This window comes from Bos grunniens, chromosome 1 (assembly GCF_055505025.1).
Source record: "Bos grunniens cultivar Pamir isolate PY7600 chromosome 1, Bosgru_T2T1.0, whole genome shotgun sequence".
NCBI lineage: Eukaryota > Metazoa > Chordata > Mammalia > Artiodactyla > Bovidae > Bos > Bos grunniens.
The window spans coordinates 11,432,899-11,447,198 of record NC_141165.1 but is presented as its reverse complement, the minus strand read 5'-3'; the positions used below and the strand labels follow the sequence as shown (position 1 = coordinate 11,447,198).

At 51.3% G+C, this 14,300-nt stretch overlaps 1 protein-coding gene across 15 annotated transcripts in view; it reads left to right on the top strand.

Annotated features, from left to right (window-relative positions):
- Window positions 1–14,300, top strand: part of PCNT (pericentrin) — a 105,136-nt gene that overhangs the window by 89,216 nt on the left and 1,620 nt on the right. For all 15 annotated transcript variants that reach the window (XM_086316281.1, XM_086315925.1, XM_086315785.1 and 12 more), the window contains 7 exons: window positions 1,308–1,513; window positions 2,293–2,395; window positions 2,986–3,165; window positions 9,389–9,487; window positions 10,357–10,589; window positions 12,154–12,230; window positions 13,143–13,272. In XM_086316281.1, coding sequence (XP_086172407.1) covers window positions 1,308–1,513; window positions 2,293–2,395; window positions 2,986–3,165; window positions 9,389–9,487; window positions 10,357–10,589; window positions 12,154–12,230; window positions 13,143–13,272 — 1,028 coding nt within the window. The remainder of the gene's footprint in view (window positions 1–1,307; window positions 1,514–2,292; window positions 2,396–2,985; window positions 3,166–9,388; window positions 9,488–10,356; window positions 10,590–12,153; window positions 12,231–13,142; window positions 13,273–14,300) is intronic.

Below are 14,300 nucleotides of genomic sequence, written 5' to 3'. Positions count from 1 at the left end.
TTCACAGTTCAGCAATTTTTAGTATATTTAGAAGTTGTGCAGCCATCACTCAGTTGATTTTAGAACATGTTCATCTCCCAGGATGAACCTGTGAGCAGGCACCCCAGCCCCGGCACCCGCTGACTGACTTTCTGCCCCTCCTGGACGGTTCATATCAGTGAATCATAGGTGTGTAGCCTTCTGTGTCTGGCCCCGCTGTGGTGGTTTCCAGGTTCATGTGTGTTGTGTGTGAGTAATGCGTAGTGTTTCTTGCGGGGTTAGACAGCCTTGGACTTAGTCATGTTTCATCACTAGAGGTCTTGGCAGTGGAGGGGTCGTCTGGGGCTATGGCAGAGGGCAGAGCCTGGCCGGGGGGTTTCCTGACGGAGGAGCTGAAGTCATGGCCCTGGTTGGGCTTTGGTTATTCGGGGCCCCCAGAGTGAGTTCCAGGAATGTATGATAACGTAGTTACTTAAAAAATAAATACAAAGTGTTTTCTGAGTTAAATTATTAACTGACCTTCACAATGTACCTTGATATGTATTTTTTATTAAGAACTATGTTGTCATTTTGGTGTTATTTTTACTGCAGGCAGTTAACTTGATCCGGACTATGGGGTCTTTTTCTGGCCATAATGGCCCAGGCTTCTTATAGTTACTTCAGGGCCAATTTCATTTTTTTTTTTTAAGCCAATCGGCAGGTCCCTCAGTTTTGTTCCTTTTTCCTCATTTGGAAAATCAATAAAGACTGCCATTTCCTGAGGAGGTGATGCTGGGGAGGGGTTGGGAGGTGCTGGGTGGAGAGTAGGCCCAGCCCATGTGCTGGCCTGAGTGGGGGCGGGCCAGGCCTGCACCTTCTTTGCCTGGTCTTGTCTGGTCCTGCCTGGCTGTCTTCGGTTCCCTGGAGCCCCCCTCCCTATGCCTCCTCCCTTGGGCACTGGTCCTGGGCACCAGGCAGGAAGTGGCCTGGTTCCTCCACAGTGGAGGGCAGGTCACAAGGGGGGTGGCAGAGAGCCTCATGACCCAGCCTGCCCTCTTGTTGCTGGGGCACCTGCAGAGGCAGAAGGGTGCTTGGGCTGTGGTTCCCTGCTACCATCACCCCTGTGTGCGTCCCATCCCGGGCCCTGTCTGCGGGTCCTCGAGGCCTGCCATGCAGCTTGTCTGGGGCAGGGCCATCCTCCCCTGACTCCTCCCCCGACTCAGCATGGTACCCAGAATCTCTGCCTAGAGCACGTCCGGTCAGTTCGGGCCGGGAGGGCAGCCTCCGTGCTGCACCCTGGGCCCCGTCTCTGCCCTGGGCTGTGTGTGAAGTTGCTTCCTCGCCCCCAGCGGGAGCTGGAGCTGCAGCGCCAGCGGGATGAGCACAAGATCCAGCAGCTGCAGAGGACCGTGCAGGAGCTGCAGGCGCGGGTGGCGCTGCCAAACGCGGAGCCAGAGCACCTCCGCGAGCAGCAGCGGGGCCTGGAGAAGGTGCGGCAGCAGCTACTCTGCGCTGCAGGGCTTCTCACCAGCTTCATCAACCAGACGGTGGACAGGTACGTGGCTCAGGGCCCACCCCCTGCTGCCTAGCGCCTGTGGTGCCAAGAAAATCCTGCATTTGGGGCATGCCTTTGATTGAGGTCCAGGTGTTAATGAGACAGACTCTTTCTCATCCCACGTGTGTGGATAAATTCATCCACAGTGTTCTCTTGAAAGATGACCACAGGATATGGGCTTGCCTTCTAACGTGACAGACGATTGGGTGTCTCCACGCCCCTTTATAAGCACTCCACGCCCCTTTATAAGCGCTCCCCGCCCAGAGGGTCCGGCCCAAGCCCAGTGCTCCAGGGTGGGTAGTGCCCTGTGTCTGTGCAGGGTTTGCCTTGCCTGAGGCCCTGGGGCCGCTGTGCCTGGGACCAGGATGCCTCTGCCTTGTCGAGGACCCGAGACCCTGCTGTTTGGTGGGAAAGAACATTTATTTGCCCTTTTCTGAGCACACAAAAGCTCAGCCGCTACAGCCCCTCTCCTGTAATTGAGTTTAGTTATTGGAGCGGTGAAATCTCGCTTAGAATAGCTGACCATCTCTGAGTAGCCGATTCAGAGTCCCAACAGAGAGCAGCAGAGGGAGAGGGACTCACTGAGGGAGCCTCAGAGGTCAGTGGTCAGTGGCCTGAGGTTTCTGGCTTCACAGACTGCCCACCCCCAGGCTGCACTGTATCCTGGCTGCCACAGTCACTGCAGAGCACCCTGGGTGCTGTGCGGAGTACCTGCCTAGCTTTGAGTGTCTACCACTGGGAGCCGTGTGCACCTGCTGAGTGTCTGTGTCCTTCTCCAGGACGATCAGTGATTGGACGTCGTCAAATGAGAAGGCAGTGGCGTCTTTGCTGCACACGCTGGAGACACTGAAGTCTGAATTGGGCACGTCTAGCTCCTGCCGGGTGAGACCAGCTTTCTTGTTCACTGTGGCCAGTCCTGCCTACCCCGCATCAGCCTGTTTTATGGTTGGCTGAGGGCACTGTCCACGGTGCCCATGGTGGCGCTGGTCTGTCCTGCTCTGTGGCTGACGGCCCTGCACTTGTACTGAGATGCTGGGCTGAAATCGAGCTGCCTATCAGCTGTGTAGGAGGCCTTCAGGAGTCCTGACTGCTGCTATGAATTCCTGACAGAGTTCTGGGACAGGTAGGACAGTGCAGGCAGCAGGAGGGCTGACCCGCCATGCCCACTGGCCTGTAAAGAATGAGCCTGTCCTTGGGAGCCTCTGGGGATGAGCACGCTCTTCCCACTGCCCTTCATGCACTACCCCTGACAAAGGCGCTGTCGGAGCGGGTTGTGTTTCCTAACACGCTTCCCGGGCTGATGCCCAAAAGAATGTGACTTGATGCACTCTGCCCAGCCCCTTAGGCTTGCCACCAAATGCAAATATGTTTAAAGTTAAAATCCCTGGAAATAGCCAGCAATGCAAGCCACAAGTAGCATGCATGTCTTTTAACTAAACACTCTCAGACGCTGATCTTGTTTTCTCCTCAAGAAGAAAACAGCTGCGGAGCTGCAGATCCAGCTGGTGGACGTCCTGCTGAAGGACAATGAGTCCCTGAGCAGAGCACTCAGCACGGTGACGCGGGAGAAGGTGGAGCTGTGCAAGGCCTTGTCACGGCTGGAGAGGACACACCGGGTCCCGAGGACCTTGCAGGAGGGCTGCGCTCGCAAGGTACGCTCCAGGGGCCCCGGAGGCCTCGGGCCGCACCCGGCACGCTGGCTCCGTGCAGACAGTGATGTGTGCACACCCACGTGACCCTCCTCAGGAGATGGCGTCTGGTACCTGCTCATGAAAAGAAATTTCGACCAAGAATTGAATAATCTGATGAATTTTATTAGAGTTTTATTTGACTTTCGTCTAGTGAAAATAATAGATAATTTTCCTGGTTGTGTCATTTGATAGGCGCTTTCTCAGGAATGCCTTGTTTTTTTTCTTTTTTATATTTAGGTTTCCTGTGGGCAATTTGCTTTTATTACTTTTTTTTTTTAAACAATGGAAATGTTTCCAAATTATTTTAAAATTTACCTTCAGTTAACTCTGCCCCTGCCTTGGTAGTGTGATGGAGTCTGTAAGTGGGATCACGAGGCTGGGGCCTTTGAGGGGCCGTTCGCTTCTTCTGAAAAGCACTGGAGGTCCATCAGGTGGAGTGTCCACAGCTCAGTCCCATCCATTATTGAGTGGCTCTGCCTGGCATGAACGTGCCTCAGCTTACGAGTGTGGGCACAGGTTCCTTTCTCTGTGTGAATCCCCAGCTTGGGCATTGCTGTGTCCAGTGGTCACTGTGTGTTTGGTGTCCAGAGCTTTCCAGAAAAGCTGCATTTCAGTGAGGGTTCCAGCTTCTCTGCATCTTTGCGTTTAGTGTTTTACCTGTCATCTCTGTAGAATGCTGACAGATGTGACGTGGTGTCTGAGGATCTTCTGGAGAAGTGTCCGTTAAAGTCTTTTGCCTCTTCTTCAGTCGGATCATTTGTTTTCTTATTGTTGAGTTTTGAGAGTTCTTTATATGGTCTGGATATAGCTCCTTTGTCAGAAATATAATTTGCAAATATTTTCTCCCCATCTGAGTTTGTTCTCCTATGTCGTGTCCTTTGCAGAACAAAAGCCTTTAATTTTGGTGCAGTCCTGTATCACTTTGTTCTTATATGGGCACTGCCAAGAGTCGTAGAGTTGTTCTTTGTATGTTTAGGTCCATGATCTGTTTGCAGTTCGTTTCGTTTTGGTTTGAGGGTAGGTAGAGGCCTATTTTACGCCTGTTGATATCCAGGACTCCCACACACTTTGTCGACAAGATTCTCCTTTCTCCCTGAGTTGTCCTTGTACCCATTCAACAATATTTGTGTCTTTATGTCTGGATTCTTTGTTCTGTCCCACTGGTCTATATGTCTGTTCTTCATGAGCTGCCTGATTAATGTAGATTTATATTACGTAGAAAAGGCAGAGGAACCAAAGATCAAACTGCCAACATCATTGGATCATAGAAAAAGCAAGAGAATTCCAGAAAAACATCTGCTTGTGTTTTATTGACTACACCAAAGCCTTTGACTGTGTAGATCACAACAAACTGTGGGAAATTCTTAAAGAGATAGGAATACCAGTCCACCTTACCTGCCTCCTGAGAAATCTGTATGCTGGTCAAGAAGCAACAGTTAGAACTGGACATGGAACAACAGACTTGTTCCAAATTGGGAAAGGAGTACCTCAAGGCTTTTTGTTGTCACCCTGCTTATTTACATGCAGAGTACATCATGCAAAATACTGGGCTGGATGAAGCACAAGCTGGAATCAAGATTGCAGGGAGAAATATCAATAACCTCAGATACCCAGATGACACCACCCTTATGGCAGAAAATGAAGAGGAACTAAAGAGCCTCTTGATGAAAGTGAAAGAGGAGATTGACAAACCTGGCTTAAAAACTCAATATTCAGAAAACTAAGATCATGGCATCTGGTCCCATCACTTCATGGCAAAAAGATGGGGAAACAATGGAAACAGTGAGAGACTTATTTTCAGTTCAGTTCAGTCACTCAGTCGTGTCCGACTCTTTGCGACCCCATGAATCGCAGCACGCCAGGCCTCCCTGTCCATCACCAGCTCCCAGAGTTCACTCAGACTCATGTCCATCGAGTCAGTGATGCCATCCAGCCATCTCATCCTCTGTCGTCCCCTTCTCCTCCTGCCCCAATCTCTCCCAGCATCAGAGTCTTTTCCAATGAGTCAACTCTTCGCATGAGGTGGCCAAAGTATTAGAGTTTCAGCTTCAGCATCAGTCCTTCCAATGAACACCCAGGACTGATCTCCTTTAGAATGGACTGGTTGGATCTCCTTGCATGAGGGGCTCCAGAGTCATTGCATATTGTGACTGCAGCCATGAAATTAAAAGATGCTTGTTCTTTGGAAGAGAAACTATGACCAACCTAGACAGTATATTGAAAAGCAGAGACATAAGTTTGCCACCAAAGGTCCATCTAGTCAAAGCTATGGTTTTTCCTGTGGTATGTATGGATATGAGAGTTGGACCATAAAGAAAGCTGAGTGCTGAAGAATTGATGCTTTTGAACTATGGTGTAGGAGAAGACTCTTGAGAGTCCCTCAGAGCGCAAGGAGATCCAACCAGTCAATCCTAAATGGCCACCTGATGTGAATAACTGACTCATTGGAAAAGACCCTGGTGCTGGGGAAGATTGAAGGCAGGAGGAGAAGGGGACAACAGAGAATGAGATGGTTGGATGGCATCACCGACTCGATGGACATGAGTTTGAGCAAGCTTCATGAGTTGGTGATGGACAGGGAAGCCTGGCGCACGCCATGGGGTCGCAAAGAGTTGGACACAGCTGAGCGACTGGACTGAACTGATTGATATGGTCAGGTAGTGGAATGTTCCATTTTTTTTTTCTCTTTTTCAAATGACTTGGTTAGGCTAGTTCCTCTGTTCTTCAATATAAATTTTAGAATCTTGCTGTTTGTTTTGACTGGGACTGTATTCTGTACATCAGTGTGGGGAGAATTAGAAAGGTAAAATGGTACAGCCACTTTGGAAAACAGCCGAGCCATTCCTCAAAACATGAGGCTGCTGTCTTCATCCTGCAGTCCTGCCTCTAGGACTTCCCTCAGGAGAAATAAAAATACAAATATGTCCACATGAAAACTTGTGCACAAGCTTTCTTATTGCCAGTATTCATCCTTCCAAATGTGGGAATAATCCAAAAGTTCATTAATTGATAAATGTGTAAGTAAAATGTGGTGTATCAGTAAATGGGGGCTTCCCTGGTAGCTCACTGGTTAAAAAATCCACCTGTAATGCAGGAGACCCTTGTTCGATTCCTGGGTTGGGAAGATTCCCTAAAGAAGGGATTGGCTACCCACTCCAGTATTCTTGGGTTTCCCTGGTGGCTCAGATGGTAAAAAATCTGCCTGCAGGGCGGGAGACCTGGCTTGGATCCCTGGGTTGGGAAGATCCCCTGGAAGAGGGCATGGCAACCCATTTCAGTATTCTTGCCTGGAGAATCCCCATGGACAGAGGAGCCTAGTGGGCTGCAGTCCATGGGGTCGCAAAGAGTTGGACACAACTGAGCGACTAAGGACAGCACACAACACATATCCATAAATGGAGTATTACTTGGCAATAAATAGGAATAAAGGACTGATGAGTGCTACAGTGTGGGTAAGCTTTGAAAACATTATGAAAGGTGAAAGAAGCCAGTTCCCAGAGGTGACAGTATGTGTAGGCTCCACTGGTACGAAATGCCCAGAACAGACAATCGCAGGGGCAAGATCGTAGGTTGTTCGTGGCTAGAGGGAGGCAGTGGGGAGTGAGTGCTCAGGGCACACGGCTCTGGGTGATGAAACTGGGAAGCAGTGATGGTTGCACAACCCGAGGGATATACCAGAGCCAGTTCAGTTTCACACTGCACGCTAAGTCGCTTCAGTCGTGTCTGGCTCTTTGTGACTCCATGGACTATAGCCCGCCAGGCTCCTCTGTCCATGGGATCCTCCAGGCAAGAATACTGGGGTGGGTGGCCACGCCCTCCTCCAGGGGGTCTTCCCGACCCGGGGATCGGACCTGTGTCTCTTACATCTCCTGCGTTGGTAACCGGGTCCTTTACCACTAGTGCCAGTTCACTTTCTCCCTTTAAAAGGGTAAATTTTTATTTTGTGAATTATGAAGCAGATTTTTCATTAAACATTTGGGCAGAATTGACATCTGTAACTGCACTTGAACTGTCTTGAATCTCCCCATCTGTCTACTTCCGTGTCCATGTGTTCAGATGTTTTAAAATTCTTTTCCTAAATGTGCTGTAGCTGTCAGCCTGTAGATCCTGTCACATTAGGTTAGACTTTACGTAAAGAACTCATATTTAGCGGGCTGCTGTAAATGGTACTTTTCAAGCTTTCTGTTTTCTGGGTGTTCGTGGCTGGTGTGCAGAAACGTGATTGATGTTCACAGACCCACCTTGCGTTCTGCGATCTTCCAAGCCTTACTTTTTGGCCCCAGGAGCCTATCTGTAGGATCTTCTACCTGGGCCATCCTGTCATATGCGCATGGGGGCTGTTTCCTTCTTTCTACTTGGCATGGCTGTGATTTCCTATCCTTGCCCCCTGCCAGGCTGGAGAGGACACCCAGCTCCACTCCATCCCAGGTGGAGCCTGTTTTCCCCTGGAGGACGATGCCCTAGGGTCAGTTTGAAGAGGTTCCGTCCGGTTCCTGGTTTGCTGGGACTTCTGTCATGAGTGGATGTCAGACTCTGTCGTGCCCTTTCTTCTTCTGTTGGTGTGATAGTTTGGTCTTTCTTGTTTAGTCTCTTAATATGGTGAAGTCCATTGACTGTTGAATGTGGACTCTCTCGTTGTTCCAGGAAAAACCCGACCGGGTCACGATGTGTTTTTCTCTCCATGTGCTGCTGCGTCTATTTGCTTACATATCGTTGTGCATTTCTGTGTCTGATTTCAGGAGGGATATTAATCTGGACAGGTTTTTTGTTGTGTCTGGTTTTGGCCTTAGTAACGAGCTGGGACATTTCCCTCCTCTGGTTTTCTGGAAGACAGTATGTGGAGCTGATGGTTTTTTCTTCTTTAAATGTTGGCTAAACGCACCGTCTGTGCCTAGTGTCTTCTCTTTTGGAAGGTTTTAGTGATGTGCATGCTTATTTCTGGTACTGCGAGGCAGAGTGTCCTGTCGAGGCCGGGCGGGTCCTGTTGGCGTGGGGTCTGTCTTTCGGTTCTGTCCAGTGCCACTCTGTCGGTGTGAAGCTCTGTGGAAGGCAGAGCCCTCTGTGCTTGTGACGTGGGGCCCACCCACAAGCAGACCCACGGCTCTGCTCCTTTGCAGGAGGGGTTATAAGGCGAGGGCTGCCATGGGCAGAGTGCCTGGCTCTCTGCCCCTCTGGCTACTGCTTGGAGTGTGTATTGAGGCTTCTTGTTCAGAGCACCCTGGGTGGACTAAAGGCGTGGTCTCCTGGGATGCTTTTGTCTCTCCCGTGGAAGTTAGCCAATCAGGACATTAAAGGAATGAGTGAGTCAGAGGTGGCTGGGGGTGAACTGACACAGGCGTCTCCTTCCTGTCAAGGTGGCCTTTGTCCCTGAAGCATCTCCTTCTAGGGAGGCTAGGTTGTATTAGAATCTTGAGCATGGTCTCTGCCTTCTGCCCAGCAGGGAGGTGGCACAACCCAGCACCTGCCTCCTCCTGGTACTGCCCTGCATGGTGGGCCATGGCCAGGCTGCCTTGAAGGCCACTGATCACATGACCCCAGCAAGGGCTCCCACTTACCCTCAGCCTGGGCAACAGGAAGCTCCTGGCCATCTGTTGTGGGTGGCAGCCTTGACCCTCCCTGTACGGTCCTCCTTCTGTTCATGAGTCCTCTCTGGAGCTGCAGGGTGCTCGGCACAGCACGGTGTCAGGCTGTGCCGCCAATGTGGGACCGTGGCCTGGTCACCATGTCCCCTCTTCACAGCATGGCCCCCACGGTGTCCAAGGTGTGTGGTTCCACAGGACTGGAACAGAGCCAACTCTCTGCATCTGCCGGGAGTTGCCTTTCTAGGACCAGGGAGGATGAGAGTATCTAGTAGGCTTAAAGCTTTGACTTCTCAAATGTTGAGGGTTTTGTTTTTAATAAAGATGTACCTTTTGTGCAATCATACTTCAGTAAATGGTGGGTCATAACCACCTCTGAGTGTTAATGGTCTGTTAATAATCACGTGACAGTTTGGGCACCACTGAGAAGAGGCTGAAGTGGGACCCAGGTGGCCGGCACCTGCCTCAGCCCCACTGTGTCCAGAGGGCACGTGTGGGGGATGGCTCGGGGCTGGGAGCAGTCCTAACTGTGCTGTCAGACGCTTTTCTCGAGATGCTCTGCCGGGAGAATGACTGTATAGACACACCATCTGTGGTCCTTGCAGAGGTCAGACAGGTCTGCCTGGAAGCAGGAGAAGATGGTCTCACCAGGCTCAGCACGACACCCGGACCCAGCGCTGGACGCCGGTGCCTGCAGCGCCAAGGTGAGCGCGAGCCCGCGGGCAGTGTGAAGTGTGGGGACGCCGTCTCCTGGCCGCTCCCGACTTGTTCATGTTTTTAGGCAAGTTTTAAGTTCACGACAGCAGTGAAGGGAAATTACGAAGATTTCCCACCCCTAGCCCCCGAACACCATCCACTTCCTCGAGATGGTGCGTGTGTGGCAGTCGATAGACCCATGTTGTCATCACGTGGGGGCCACTCTTGGGGCTATACTTGCTGTGGGTTTGATGAGTATAAGACCACACGTGTAACACAACATTTATTCCCCAAGCCAGTGTCATGCGGAGTGTTCTTACTGCCTTACAGAGCCTCCAGGCTCCACCCGTGGTGCCTCTTAAGATCCTGGGTTGGAGTGAAACCCCTGATCCTTGAATCTCAGGGCATCGTGTCTGCAGCCTGAGAAAACCCTCGGCCCGCAGTTTACGCAGCGTTTCTGACCATGAGGCCCAAGCTGTGGGCCTCTTGAGGGAAGCCCTGTCAGGATAGGACGCCGACCTCTGCCTGTGACCTCAGGATTTCTGCACCTCCCCTCCCTGGACGCCCATGGGCCTGGGAGCGGAGCTCCACCTGCCCCTAGACTGGCCCACGCTCGGTGGCTGATTACTGGGGCCCTCGGGCTCCTCCATTGCTGGCAAAGCAGCATCTGCTCTGCGTTTTATCTGATAAACCAGATGGAACTCTGAACAGCAAGGTTGGTTCTGGTCACATATGTCATGGGAGCCAACCCCTGTGATAATTTCTGAGGAGAAAGTCTGGTTCTTTTAAAGCACCTGGTGCAACAGCTTTGCTGTGGAGACTTCTGAGGAGGATGTCTTTGTCCTGTGACCAAGTTTCACTGTTTTTTTTCTTTTAGATGGAAAAGTTGTACTTGCGTTATTTGAGAGCAGAGAGCTTTAGAAAAGCCCTGATTTATCAGAAGAAGTACCTTCTGCTGCTCATCGGTGGCTTCCAGGACTCTGAACAGGAAACCCTGTCCATGATCGCCCACTTGGGGGTGTTCCCTTCCAAAGCAGACAAGAAGGCAGCGGGGCCCCGCCCCCTCACCAGGTTCCGCACGGCTGTCAGGGTGGTGATCGCCGTCCTCAGGTACTGCCTGTCTGCTCGTGTGAGGTCTTTCGGTCTTTTAAACTCGACAGTTGTTTCCTCTTTTAAGATGAATGACATTTGAGGCCTTAAAATGTAAACGACCTTTATCTTCTGGAAACCACGTTATGCAGAGCTACGTTTTCAAAGACAGAAAGGTGTAAGGCTGCCTTTTTATTGTAAAACAAATCCTTCCTCTTAACGGGGCTCTTGCGATGACAGTCTGATCATGCTTAAAACTGTATTTCACTTCTTTGCATTTCAGTTTCTTATGTTTTAGTCAAACCTGTGTTACATAAAGGTCGCCATGTGCACAGGAAGATGTGCCCCCCAGCCCCCAGGGTGGCATGTTCCAGCCTTCCCTGTAGACAAGCTCTGAGCCTGCGCTGTGGGAAGGGGGTGCCCCTGCCTCTGAGTGTCCACCTTCCTGGCCCTGCCCAGCCTCCAGTGTGTGCACAGGAGGCACTTTAGGAGTGGGGTGGACTCCCTGGTGTGATGACAAGAAATTCTGACTGTTTCACAATTAACAGTGATGAAAATCTATTTCATTTTATAATTTTAATATCTGCTGTATTTCTAAAAATGTCTGTTCTACTAAGAACTGTGCATCTGTGTCTGCTCTGTGTTGCCCACAGAGGTGCCTCTTCCAGGCCACACTCACCTGTCTGCAAGAACAGGTGCCATGGGGTGAGCGGGGCACCCTTGCCTCTTTCCTGGACTGTATGCAAAGGTCAGGGGGTCCCAAGGCCCTCAGAGATGCAGCACCCCAGCCGGTTCAGCTGCACACCTGCTGGGAGCCCCTTGTGGGGGTGGGGGCCTCCCTCTGAGTTCATCTGAGGGCAGACGGTCCACCCACCGAACTGTCACTCTGAAACCCATCTGTCATATATTTTTGGAGAGCCCACCCTGGGCCAGGAAGAAGGTCACATGTGGGTGGGGGTGGCCAGATGGTTGGTCTTCCGTTCAGCACACAGCAGTGCCTCGCAGCCTTGGGACCCAGCAGCAGCAGTGCTGTGGGGGTGCTGCCAGGGGTCATCGAGGAGAGGGGCATCGGGGCCCCCACACTGCTTCACTTCTGGTCCCCATGAATGGAGGGATGCATGGAGACGGTGAGGCCTTCGAGCCCGACAGATCCCGAGCTGGCGGGGCTGGGAGCGGAGGGCGGGGCTGTGATTGGAAGGGCTGGGAGTGGGCGGGGCCTGGGGAGGTGCTGGAGACTGCCTGGGTGGGGCTGGGGGGCGGGGCTGTGATTGGGTTGGGGAGCTGGCTGGGAGTGAGAGCAGGGTGGGGCTGGGAGCGGCCTGGGAAGATACTGCAGGGGTGGGGGCTGTGCTCACACTACAGGATCTGCTGCTGCTAAGTCACGGTCAGTCGTGTCTGACTCTGTGCGACCTCATGGACTGTAGCCTACCAGGCTCCCCTGTCCATGGGATTTCCCAGGCAAGAGTACTGGAGTGGGGTGCCATTGCCTTCTCTGACTACAGGGTCTGGTCAGGGCTAAATGTTCTTCGTTATTTAAACCCTGGCTTTGCTCTAGTTTTCAGTGTTTTTCTTCCTTTTTGTGTAGGTTACGCTTTTTGGTTAAGAAGTGGCAACAAGTAGATGGCAGAGGAGCCCTAGCACCAGGCCAAGCACTGCGCCCAGGTACCTCCGACCCCAAATGTTTCAGTAGCGGGGTTCCTTCTCAATGCCAGGGGGGGAGACACAAAGCACAGTGAGAAACCAGAAACTCAGCCAGTACACTTGTCAGGAGGTGCAGGGATTTTGAAGGAAAATGGTTTTTATTTGGGCAACAAACACAGGTTTATATAGTTAATGTTTATGAAGAAAGCAGTTCTGAGGAGCACAGCAATGACTGAAGGATACAGAAATGCTGAATGTATTGACTGATAGCTATTTTCAATAAAAAGTCTCTCTATTCCCTACATGGAGTGAAGTTCTGCTTCACTCGGGGAGCATGGCTGCGTCCTTTGTTTCAGTCCTGTCCAGTCTGCGGTTGTCCACTGCCACATCTGACCAGCCAGGCCCAGGTGTAGCCAAGCCACCTGGGCCATCTGCAGTGGTCAGCGCCCCGCACGGCCACTGGGCTTCCCTAGTGGTGCCCATCAGCTTAGACTCCACGTGTGATCCTCACAGCTTGAAGGCAGATGGCTTCAAGGTTCTTCAGGAGGTTCCCGCACACCCCCTGCCTCTGATGAACCTGGTGGTCTCCAGGGTTTCTGCATCTCTCACTCCTCAGAGCTGGGTGTGGGAGATCCACCCCAGGCCACTTGGCGCCCTCCTCTCTCCATCGGGGTGCTGGGCCCTCCTCCGGGATACTGCCCACCCAGATGCAGATAGTCAGGGTCTGCCTTGCAGGAGCAAAACGCAGGTGCTTAAAACTCAGGTTCCTTCTTGAGGTTTTTTAAATACAGTTTTTATAATGAATACTTTTAAAATGTCTTGAAATTACCATGCAGGCTCTTAAAATTTTGTAAATTTTAAATTTTGGTGGATGAGCCTTTACTAAAATGCATTTTTCTCTTTCCTTACCCCTTTGTTGTTAAATATTTCTAGGGGAAGGATTCCTGGTACCACGGCGGCAGCAGTCTCCACCTGTCACTCGTGAATCCCCACCCACCCGGGATGTGTCTTCCAGCCAGGCCAGGGACCCTGTGCCAAAAGCATCCCCACGCAGGAGGGAAAAGTGAGCGGAGGAACCTCAGCTGCTTTTCCACTACGGGGTCCTAGCTGTCAGCAGGGGCAAGTCTGCAGAGAATGGGGCCTTGCACAGAAGTGTTCCTGGGCAGATTTGTGTGTGTGCCCAGGTCCACCTCCAGTGGAAGGGCCCCCGGGCACGTGAACCCCCACACACACGCACACACTCACTTACACACATGGAAGGGCTTGGTGTTAGCTTTACTTAATCTCTTTTCTTTGGGATTTGGGGGGTTTCGCACATGTAATATGTCTTTATACTTAACAACTCACTTGGCAAGTGAGATGTTAGAGTGATAATGTTAAACATCTGTAAGTTATTTGGGGGAATAAGGGTTTTCAATTAGGCGTTGTAGTTAAATGGTAGAGTGTAATCAATCCTGTGTAAAAATCCAAGTGAGGAAAGGTTTCCCTGGTGGCTGGGGTGGTGGGAGCTGTGATTCTGTGAGACTGTCAAGTGCTGCAGCCGTGGGGTCACGTGGCATGGGCTTGATCATCTTCATGATTCGCACTCCAGTTTTCTGACCATGAGATTTCTCAGCCAAGCACTGCATGTGAGAGAGATGTGATTTCCATTTCACTTCTCCAGATTGACACATAAGTAGTGATAATCGTATCCAAATGCTTAAGTATGATTTTACAAGTCATTTATTTCATTCTTTTGACTATGACTTGTCCAGTATTTTGAACCTACCCATGAAGTGGGTAGAAAAGCTGTTTGTGTCTGTGGTGTTGAACCCGCACTGGGGGCTCAGGCAGGCGTGTCATCGGAAAGGAGCTATCAGAGCAAACACGTCCACCTCTGCCCTCAGCCAGCAGGATGAAACATGTTTGCTGTCTCGCTTCACGGCCTCTGGTTGGTGATGATGCCTCCATTTGAACTGTGTGTTAAGAGTGTGACAATCTTGGGCATAACTGCCCTGACCGGAGGAGCCAGGCCCACAAGTATGGGCAGCCTGTTGTGCGAGACACTGTGTTTCTGCTCATGTGTGTCTCTGCTGAGCATGTCCTACCAGT